The sequence below is a fragment of the Manis javanica genome, chromosome 5 (genome assembly GCF_040802235.1).
Source record: "Manis javanica isolate MJ-LG chromosome 5, MJ_LKY, whole genome shotgun sequence".
In the NCBI taxonomy this organism is placed as follows: domain Eukaryota; kingdom Metazoa; phylum Chordata; class Mammalia; order Pholidota; family Manidae; genus Manis; species Manis javanica.
The window spans coordinates 129,565,089-129,577,199 of NC_133160.1; the positions used below are offsets into that span (position 1 = coordinate 129,565,089).

Sequence of the window (12,111 nt, forward strand, 5' to 3'; positions counted from 1 at the left end):
AGAGTATACTATAAAAAATTATATGCTAACAACCTGGATAACCTAGAAGAAATGTAACCTAGAAGAAATGGACAACTTTCTAGAAAAATACAACCTTCCAAGGCTGACCCACAAAGAAAACAGAAAATCTGAACAGACCAATTACCAGCAACGAAATTGCACTGGTAATGAAAACACTACTTAAGAACAAAACACATGGACTAGATGGCGCCACCACTAAATTTTATCAAACATTTAGTGAAGACCTAATACCCATCCTCCTTAAAGTCTTCCAAAAAAGTAGATGAGGAAGGAATACTCATTCTATGAGGCCAGCATCACTCTAATACCAAAACCAGGGCAAGACACCATAAAAAAAGAAAATCACAGACCAATATCCCTGATGAACATAGATGCAAAAATAAGCAACAAAATATTAGCAAACCAAATTCAAAAATATATCAAAAAGATCATCCATCATGATCAAGTAGGGTTTATTCCAGGGATGCAAGGATGGTACAGTATTAGAAAATCCATCATCATCATCTACCACATCAACAAAAAAGACAAAACCACATGATCATCTCCACAGATGCTGAAAAAGCAATTCCACAAAATTCAACATCCATTCATGATAAAAACTCTCAACAAAATGGGTATAGAAGGCAAGTACCTCAACATAATAAAGGCCATATATGACGATATCATACTTAATAGGAAGAAGCTGAAAGCATTTCCTTTAAGATTGGGAATAAGACAAGGATACCCATTCTCTTCACTTTTATTTTACAACAGTACTGGAGGTTCTCGCAATAGCAATCAGAAAACACAAAGAAATAAAAGGCATCCAGACTGGCAAAGAAGAAGTTAAACAGTCAGTTTCCAGATGACATAATATTGTACATAAAAATCCCTAAAGAATCCACTCCAAAACTAGTAGATCTAATATCTGAATTCAGCAAAGTTGCAGGATACAAAATTAATACACAGAAATCTGTGGCATTCCTATACACTAATGATGAACTAGCAGAAAGAAATCAGGAAAACAACTGCATTCACAGTTGCATCAAAAAGAATAAATACCGAGGAATAAATCTAACGAAGGAAGTGAACAACCTATACTCTGAAAACTACAAGACACTCATGAGAGAAATTAAAGAAGATAACAATAAATGGAAACACATCCTGTGCTCATGCAGATGAAGAATTAATACTGTCAAAATGGCCATCCTGTCTAAAGCAATCTACAGATTCAATGCAATTCCTATCAAAATACCAACAGCATTGCTCAATGAACTAGAGCAAATAGTTCTAAAATTCTTATGGAACGACAGAAGATCCCAAATAGCCAAAGCAATCCTGAGAATGAAGAATAAAGCTGGGGGGGATTATGCTCTCCTACTTCAAGCTCTACTACAGAGCCACAGTAAAGACAATTTGGTACTGGCATAAGAACAGAACAGACCAATGGAACAGACTAGAGAGTCCAGATATAAACCCAAGCATATAAGGTCAATTAATATATGATAAAGGAGCCATGGACATACAATGGGGAAATGACAGCCTCTTCAGCAACTGGTGTTGGCAAAACTGGACAGCTAACTACATGCAAGAGAATGAAACTAGATTACTGTCTAACCCCATACACAAAAGTAAACTCAAAATGGATCAAAGACCTGAATGTGAATCATGAAACCATAGAACTCTTAGAAGACAACATAGGCAAAAATCTCCTGAATATAAACATGAGCAACATTTTGCTGAATGCATCTCTTCGGGCAAGGGAAACAAAAGCAAAAATGAACACATAGGACTACATCGAGCTAAGAAGTTTCTGTATGGCAAAGGACACCATCAGCAGAACAAAAAGCACCCTACTTTATGGGAGAATATATTTGTAAATGACATATCTGACAAGGAGTTAACATCGAAACTATATAAAGAATTCACATGCACCAACAACCAAAAAGCAAATAACTCAATTAAAAATGGGTGGAGAATATGAACACACAATTCCCCACGGAAGAAATTCAGATGGTCAACAGGCACATGAAAAGATGCTCCACATCACTAATCATCAGGCAAATGCAAATTAAAACCACAATGAGATATCACCTCACACCAGTTAGGATGGCCAGCATCAAAAAGACTAAGAACAACAAATGCTTGTAAGGATGTGGAGAAAAAAAGGGAACCCTCCTACACTGCTGGTGGGAATGTAAGCTAGTTCAACCATTGTGGAAAGCAATATGGGGGCCCCTCATAAAACTAAAAATAGTAATACCATTTGACGAGAGAATTCCACAAAGGAATTTACACAAAGAATACAAGTTCTCAGGTTCAAAAAGACATATGCACTCCTATGTTTACTGCAGCAGTATTTACAATAGCCAAGATATGGAAGCAACCTTAGTGTCCATCATTTGATGAATAGATAAAGAAGATGTGGTACATATACACAACGGAATAAAACTCAGCCATAAGGAGAAAACAGATCCTATCATTTGCAACATCGATGGATCTAGAGGGTACTATGCTTAGGGAAATAAGCCATGAGAAGGACAAGTACCAAATAATTTCCCTCATTTGTGGAGTATAACAATGAAGCAAAACTGAAGGAACAAAACAGTAGCAGACTCACAGAGTCCAAGAAGGGACTAGAGTTTACCAAGGAGGAAGGGTAGGGGAGGGCAGGTGGGGAGGAAGGGAGGAGGGGATTGAGGGGTATTATGATTAGCGCACATGGTGTTGGGGGCATCATGAAGAAGACAGTAGCACAGAGAAGGCAAACAGTGACTCTGTGGCATCTTACTGCACTGATGGACAGTGACTGCAATGGGGTATGGGAGGGGACTCAATAATATGGGTGAATGTAGCAATCACATTGTTTTTCATGTGAAACCTTCATAAGAGTGTATATCAATAATACCTTAAAAAAACTGAAATAAATTTATCTGATGTAAAATTTTATTTGTATTATCTAGCAGGGAAAAAGACCTTATTTCTAAGCATGACACGAAGTTCAGAAGTCACAAAGGAAAAGATTTAATTTCACTGCATTGAAGACACATTTAAAAGAAATAGCAAAATGAAAAGATATTTGCATTTATACAACAGTGGGGTGATATTAATATAGAACGAGGACTTGATAGTCAATAGGTAAATCAAGCAAAGAAAAATGGTCATAGCTTTAATTACGGTAAGGCATGAAAAATAAGTCAATAGTCATGTAAAAGATGCTCAGCCTCTCTGATTAAAAATGAAAAAAGGTAACAAATTCTATCAAACTAATAAATATGAAAAGCAGTAACACCCAGTGTTGCTGAGATAGTGAGACAGATTCACATGCTCCTAGCAGAAATAAATACTGGTATGGCCTCTGTAGAGAGCAATTTAATTTGGCAGTATCAGTCCAAATTTATTCTTCTAGAAATTTAACATACAGATACCCATAAACTACAGTTGTGTATAAGAGTATTCTCTATGATCTCAAAGTAGCTAACTATGAGAGAATGATTAAATTACTGTATACCCATCCTACAGAAAACTACAGCCATAAGTTAAAAAGTGAAGTACATCTGTATTTAATAATTTGGAAAAATGTCTGCACAATAGTCTAAAGTAGATTTTAACACATTATTCTGGTGACATGTTCATATCTGTACGAACTTTTATTGACTGAGCATGTAAATGTATAATAATGTATGTTCTACATATACAATAGCTAAGAAATTATCTCTGGGAATATGAATTTGGGTAGGGAATTTTCCTTTTTTTTTTCAAATTTTCCAATCTTTATGCCATTTTATAATTATAGAAATCTTACTTGCTTTTATAATGAGCATATATTATAAGTTTTTAAAAAATGCTCAACTGGAAATCACAAAAGAACAGAAAATGAAGTTAGAGGTTATTGCTACATATAGTTATCAGCATACAGTATTACTAATATACAAAATATAAATATTTACTGAGTTTTTACGAATTTTGAAGCACTGTGACAAAAGTGAATAGACTTCTAGTGAAAGACAGTGGATTGAATGCAAACATTAGCTTCTGCAGTGTTCCCAAACTCTTAACTACAACGGTAACAAACACATTAGAAGGAACAGTAAGAGAAAAGAAATTATCAATAAAATTCTGGAAGCAGGAAAACAGAGAAGTGGTAATAACCTAGCAGACTTGGAAAACCAGAATCCTAACATGATAGTGGGCAAAATCTGGTACCACAAATTTCCCAAAGTTCTGGAACAGGTAGATGGCTCCAGGATAACCTCTGACTAGCTGAAGCCAAGCATGGTTAATTCCACCCACTTTTACCATGGATTAAGAACACAGCCTAAGCCAATCAATGCATGGGATTCTGCTGCTTAATGGTTAGAGGCTGGACATGCACCTATGTTGGCCCAATCAGATTAATGGGAAGATGTGCCAATTGCACAGAGGCTCACTTTGTCTTGTGGATGTACATCACAAGCCTTGACTGTTTCTAACAAACATTAAATGACTCTACTAGGATTTAGTGTTGTGTACAGCAGAACAGAGTACAACTACTAGATCAACCAAACTTTGATGCCAAGCTTCCTCTATACTGTCATTTTTGTAAATAGATTTCTTAGGCCAGTTTGATGAAGTTCTATGGCACCTGTAGCTAAAAGAACTCTAACCTATAAGGGCTTACTATGTGCCAGGCACCTGTAAGAACTTTATATATATATAGTACCTCATTTAATTCCATGAGGTATATACTATCATAATTCACTTTATAGATGAAAAACTCAGGCAGCTATGTCAAGTAACCTTTCAGGGTGAAAGATCAATAATTTGAGTTCAGGCAATGAAACTCCAGAGCCACATTCTTCAAGGTAATCAAATTAATGCTAGCTGTAGTCTACAGTCGATGTCCAAAGATACAAAAAGAGAGAACAGTATATTTATGTCCAAAGATTTCTATATAGGGCTAAACTCAAGCTTTTATCTTGTAGAAAGGAACATAAAAGAAAAAAAAAGCAGCCTTACCCTTTTTCTTCTTCTTCTTCTTCTTCAAATCTCCCTGTCTACAAAAAGAAAAATCATGACCATCATTGTAATAAAATATTTATAGAATATCAAGCATGTGCAAAAGAGTAAGATGGGCACTTTATCATAAAGGCATTTGAAACTTGACCCCACCTCACCAAAGCTCATAAACTAGCCTGGATATTAAGTCAGGTTAAATTTAATAAAGCTTCATACACTGTAGTTTTTGGAAGGTGGTTTAGAAAAGTGGGGTGTAAACTATTTCAACGAAAGAGGTAACTTTTACATTGGTACACAGTAAGTCTATTTAAAAAGGTAAGAAATCTGCACAAGCATGAAAATGTATGGTCTTGCAGCATGTTACTTAAGGCTTAGCAAAACCAGAGAAGAGATAATCAAACTCTTTGCCAGAACATGTATAGGTACAATACATGCAAAGAATATCTCTAGAAGGACATGCAAGTCAAGTAATATTGGTTGTGGTCTTGGGAAGGAGGAGAGCAGATGAGGGTGGTAGGAAGACTTTTTACTCCGCACTTTGTTATCTTTCCAATTTTGAACCTTGTGAGTTTACTGCATATATTAGGTAAAATCTTTAGTAAGTACACTGGCCACAAAAAAATAAAAATAAAAAAGTGCTGAAAAGGGCATGATAAATTAAGAAATCAAGAAAACTTCAAAATAATTTCTAAGTACTCTGACAGCTATAAGAGGAATACATAAAAAAAAAATCTCTGTACATAAAGGTATGTTGATATCCCTCTATGGGAACTATGAAACAGCAAAATAAAAGATGAGAGAGCAACAATTTCTGCCAAATTTCATTCTACCAAGTCATTCAGTTGTGTAAGTTCTTTCAGGGTATCCCGAAGAACAGATGCAACATAGTGTCTTACTTTAGAACTTCATCCAGACTATGCAAGTCTTCTAAATTGCTTCCCTACAAATCATACTCCACAGCCACAGCTGCCATTTCCCAAAGGTTCTCTGTCATCTCTTCTCTGCCTTCACCCACCCTTGAACTCATCCTCCTTATATTCCGTAAGAGTCAACACAACCACCTGCTCCACAAAACCTTTCCTAACCTCCTGCTGTCCCCAGGAAAGACTGACTATTCTCTGTGATAATCCTCTATGCCCTGCACAATTATAAGAAATGTAACCTTTAATTTTACTGTTAATACTGTTCAACTTATGTCCTTCTGCTAGACTTAAGTTCCTTTAAGGACAAGGAACATAATTTATTGTCAACAATATAGTGTGTCTTCAACAGAAACTAAACCTTTGTATCCAAACGTTAGCATACAAGACATTAATAATATCTAATGAAAATACTGTGATGAGATGTAAAAGCTCAGAACTCAATATTCATCTTAACTGTCTAAAGGAAAGAGACAAATGATTAAAGGATTAGAAAAAACTAAATGTTCTTACTAAATATTCAACCCTGTTGTCGAAGAAAAAAAAATACTGAACATACTTAAAACAGGCATTATTTGAAAATCCCCTTAGGCTATGGTTTGAATTTATTTCAATTTGGGGTTTTCGTAATTGGAGTATGATGAAATGTAAAATGTACAAAGTAAAACTCTGAGACTCCATTTCCTTATTTAAGTTTTTAAAATCTATTATGAGGATAAAATGCTTTTTCACCTAACACAAAATATGAAGCCAATTATGTTGTTGCTGATACATTTTTTTGTTAGGAAAAAATGTCAAAAGGTATTAAAAAAGGAGAAAATAGCGATAAAATACGAAAGCCACAAAACTAGGGAAGTGTTATATCTCTTCCATTCTCTATTCATCCTGAATAAAAAATAGAATCTTAAAATATTTTACTGTAGGCCTCTGCTAACTATATTTTTGAGATGGCAGTACAGGAGAACAAGAATCAGAATCCGACATCCATCCCAAGCTAGATAAACCTGTCCTCCAAATCAGCAAAATAGAACGCATCTTCATTTTGGTTTAGAATTGCTAAATGATATAATTACTACATTTACATTAAAAACTTACAGATAAATAGAGTAGGGCACATCCAGCCTATGCATTTAAAATATGTCTACATTTAGAATACGGGAGTATCTCCAAGGCTTAGTAAATCAAAGCAAGCAAGCTGGAAAACAGTAAATACAATATAATCGCACTCCTATAAAAAACAAGTGTAAGCAAATCCAATGAAAGTATTTCTAAACCACCTCTGTGTGTAAATATATAAAAGATCCTGAAGGATACATGTGAAAGTAACACCAAAGGTTAATCTGAGACTGGGAAGGAGGAGGGAAAACAAGGACTAAGAGCTAGGCACAACAAAAGAAGGGAAAAGAAACAAAAGGGGACTTAAAAACATTACCCTTGCTCCTTTGGCTGACTATCTCCAGCAACTTTTCCACCCTTCTTCCGGATATATGTAGCACCAGGAGAATTTTCAAGAGCCTCAACATCTACTTTTAGAGACATACTATCTGACGAGGGCAAGTGTTTACTAAGACTGGGATAAAACAGGAGTTGAGGAACACAACATACGTACATCCATATGTCAATCAAGAGAAACAGTCTTTCTTTGATGCGTTGTCAAAAGCAAAAAAAAAAAAATCACCACAAAATCACAACTTAAATCTTCTGTAGAATAACAGATCAGTAGGCCTTAAGGTCAACTACGTATTACATACTGAGAAAAGGAGTCATAATCCAATCATCTACTCCTTAACTCAGTGATACACACTTTCAAGGTCGTGGCTTACTAAAAACTCCATTTCAAAGCAACTATCAAGCTTATAAACACAGACTTAATCATTACAGAGGTTTTGACTTGTGTTTGCTTAGGAGTCACCACACCACCCAGATTTTGGTAACAAACCCTGATAGGCATACATGATCCAAACTCGGCCAATCAGGGCACTGAATCCTCTTACCTTCAGTAACTGTTTGAGGTGAGCATGTGATTGAAGACAGTTCGATGAGAATGACTTTTCATAATCATACACAACTACCCAAATAAAATACGCCTTTTCTTTTTTTTTTTTTTGCTGCTGGACTTGAACCCGGAGAGATATAAGCTGCATTTTTTTAGATATAAGCTTTATTTTTGCTTCTGGATCAAACCAAACCCTAAGTTGGATCTATCACTGTATTTTTTAGTCACATGATTCAGTAAATTCTATTTTTTCTCTTACTAGTTAGAAAGGGGTCTTGTTTGTTGTAATTTACTATAGAAAAGGCCTTGGTCAAAACAGGTACTGTAAGAGATCTGGTGTGCTACCTGGGAGCTGTCTGGAGCAACAATTAAAAGGATACGCTTTTGCTTTCTCAGGATCTACAAGTGAGTAGGCAGAAATAAGCTGTGCCAGGGTATGAATATCTTTTGGATTCTGTCTAAAAGAAAAAAAGAATAAAGTTATTAAGCAGTGTGTAAAACTGGAAAAAGAACATACGCAATTGAAATAATCCCCTCATACCAGATAACAGCAATAAAATTTGGATTTCTATATCTTCATTCAGAGCTTACTTCCATAGTTGTTCCAGGTCACTAATTGCCTCCTTCTTCCGCCCATATTTGAGTTTGAAGTTTGCAGCTTCTCTCACCAAGGACAAATGAGCAGGAGATTTGGGCTACAGGTTCAATTAGGAGAGAAAAAAAGGGTTTAAGCTAATTATCTAGTAAGTCAATGAAATCTAATATTCATTTGACCTTTAAAATAGATGTATCCATTAAAATCTTCATCTTAAGTTTTATAAAATGCATGAAATGACAACAAAATTCAAACACACATGTAGGGAAGAGGGTTGACAGATTAGGGTAAGCAATGACCAATTTATGAATTTGGATTGTCTACAATTAGAAATATCCCTCCATATTCAAATCTTAAAGATGTCACCTCGGTTCTCAAAAATAAATACACAATATTTCCCAGAACACTGATACCCCTCCACACTAATAGTGCTAACAGTACAAATGCCACCTGTGTTATATATATTTATTTCTAAGTTGGATGTTGCTCATTCAGAGATCCATACTGGAGAAAATGAAGATATTCCAAGTTGGATGGAGACAAGATATACAATTGTTCCATGTATTATCCCATTAATTACTACCATCCATGAGCCAGCTCACTAGCCATTAAAGATGAGCACTCCTACATGTACTATTCACATTATTTGAGATTACATGCAAGCACACAAAAACACAGAAACACACACAAAGGAAAGAATTCAGAAAACACAGATGAGCTATTTTTCTCATTTTGCAAGTATTTCTTATTTCTAATAACTTTATTTGGATCTGGTATATTTAAAAAATAAATACGACAATCCAATAGTATTTGATTTTTAAAATGGTGACTTAGAATATTTCATTTCTCCTAAATTTCAAGTTTATTACTGCAGCTTTCTATTTTTATGTAAAAGACATGCCCTCATAACAATTTACCCATTTATTTACCTGATGGTTTTGATACCACTGGATAGCTTGTGTGAAGACATCAATGGCACTATCAATATCTTCTTCATGGCTATACATGGTCACTAATGCGGACACCTACCCAGCCAAAGGTACAAATTAATGGAATGAAATTCCTCCTCTCCCAGAATAAGATTTTTGAAAATGGAAAACACTGAAGAAATAGCAAATAAAGGTTGCTGGGCTCTTGGTCAGTATCCAATTCATCATAAAAATCACCATTTTTATAAGTATAACTGAAAATACCATGCACAAGTATTTTCCAAATACACAGGTAAGTTATCTATAAAATATAACTTTCCTCCTAAAGCAGTGCCAGTTTAATTTGTTACCAGTGCACAAGATAATTACACAAGTTGAGAATAAGTGCTTAGAAAACTAGTTTATATAGTAAGACCTTGCTGAGACATCCAAGTGTGTTATCAGTGAGGTATACACTAGTGTGACTAAACTCCCATGATAAACTGCAAGTGGCCTGAGCTACATAAAGCCAGTGAAAAGCTTGCCTAGTGTATTGGAGGGATAGCAGAGGCCATGGGGCTGGAATGGAGAGAGAGCGGGAGGAGCAATAGGAGATGAAGACAGAAAGGAAACAAAAATAAAAAGCTGGAGTTTTGAGAAAATCAATAAAACTGATAAACCACTGGCCAGACTGATCAGAAAACAAAAAGAGAAGACACTAACAACCAGTATCAGGAATAACAGAGGTTCTACAGGTATTAAAAGAATAAGTAGGAAATATTTAAACAAAAACTTCCATGCTAATAAATTCAACAAACTAGATATAGTGGATAAATTCTTTGAAAGGTAGTAAAAGGCAAGATACTAATATTGGAAACATTTTACTTTCAGGCATTTAGAAGGTTTGATTCTAATATAAATTAATCACAGCTCAGTCTCTGAAATAGGAATCTTAAAAGAGAAAGTACCACCATAATATTATAATGCATTTATTGAGTGCCAACTGTAAACAAACTGTTGATAGAGACATGAATAAACCAGTTCCTGTTCAATAAATGCACATACCCCAACTACACAAGTAGACAGTAGTTTGAAATAGATGTTTTCATAGCTATATTAGTGACCTAAACCTGTGAAGCTTAAATAATCAGAGAACTAAAAACTAAATTTGTTGGCCACTATTTCTAACTTGTTTTAACTCAAGGATATCACACTGAGGACATTATAAAATAATTTATTAGGCTACAAAATTCCCTATGTAGGTCTTAGATTATTTAAGGTTGGCTTTCAGTGATACTATAAAGCCTAAAAAGTACCTGAAACACATTTTGACTAAATAATAAACCAATGCAAAGCAGAGCACAAAATGGAATTAAATGTATAGCAGATAACTTAAATAAATAAGTAGAAATTAAAGTGAATATAAAGAAACACCAAATATACCAATGGACTATAATTTCATTACATTTCAATCTTGTAATATTTTAGTTATGAACTCACCATGCCTGGTTTATGCTTTAACCCCTCTATGCTTCTCAATATTAGACATGCTTTGGATATATTACCTTGAAAAATCAAAAATAAAATGAGCATCACATTGAAGAAAGATTATGAAAAAAAAAAAATCCAAGAAATTGAAGTCATATTTCATAACATCTTTAAATACCCAAGCTTTGGGGTCTTCGGGATAATGTCCTCTATTCTTTTCAAAGATAAGGAAATTGAGTCTTAAAGAAACAATATACCGTACTTACGACCACAAAGAAAGTTAGTGGCAGAGCTGCCAGAGTGCCAGAAAAGAAGTCAGCCAACTCCCAGTCTGTTGAGTTCTAGTTCCCCCTTTTCAGACTGTACCCTAAAGGTGAGAGTCCTTCCCCAAAGACCTTGAAATATATGACTATAGATATGAGTGCATTGGAAAATTTCATATGGTGTCAAAATTCTGATTTTTCATTCACTGCAAACCTTAGGAACATAAACCTATGATGGCTTTCTCTCAGTAAATTTATTAAGATAAATAATCCATACAAAAATAAACTGAATATTGGATGAGGAAAGAAAATGAAGAGGGCATCAAGAAAAAGAAGAGGTGAGGAAAGGAAAAGAAATAAGGGAGGAAGGTAAGGAAATGTGAGAACAGAGTAACAGGGAGAACAGCAGTGCTTCTCAAGCTTGTTTTCATTACTACCCACTAAAGAGTCTTTTCAGATTTTTCCTTCTCTACTTGCAACTCCCCTCCTCTTTACCCATGAAATTTTCATTTCAGCCATCATATCTGTAATTTTTTGTAAATCCCCACCCCACCCCACCTCAAATCTCTCTCTCTCTCTCTCTCTCACACACACACACATAGAGAATGCACAGTCTACACCTGAGCTGTCTAACAGAACTTTCTGTGATGATGAACAATTTAACCACATGTGGCTACTGAGCTTCTGAAATGTGCCCAGCACAAATGAAGAACTGAATTACTTCATTTAATTTTAATTTAAACTTAAAATAACTACATGTGGCTAGTGGCTACCAAATATGGACAACCCAGCTCTAGATAAACACTCAAGGTTGGTTCTAAATCATGGGTGAAAATACTAGCAGTTTTCTGTAAGAGTCAAGAAAATCCATTCTCCTTAAATTTCCTTGCCTCTTCTCCCCTAGAGATATGTGTAGTAAAGGGCAAATGAAGGATAAAAGGAT

General features: G+C 35.1%; 1 protein-coding gene across 1 annotated transcript in view; it reads right to left on the reverse strand.

The window, feature by feature from the left end:
• SRP72 (signal recognition particle 72) overlaps nt 1-12,111 on the reverse strand; it is a 30,469-nt gene that overhangs the window by 5,623 nt on the left and 12,735 nt on the right. The window contains exons 12-17 of the mRNA XM_017658414.3: nt 10,918-10,982; nt 9,439-9,534; nt 8,506-8,609; nt 8,295-8,372; nt 7,351-7,488; nt 4,999-5,036 (exon numbers count right to left, since the gene is read on the reverse strand). Of these exons, the coding sequence (XP_017513903.2) occupies nt 4,999-5,036; nt 7,351-7,488; nt 8,295-8,372; nt 8,506-8,609; nt 9,439-9,534; nt 10,918-10,982 (519 nt within the window). The remainder of the gene's footprint in view (nt 1-4,998; nt 5,037-7,350; nt 7,489-8,294; nt 8,373-8,505; nt 8,610-9,438; nt 9,535-10,917; nt 10,983-12,111) is intronic.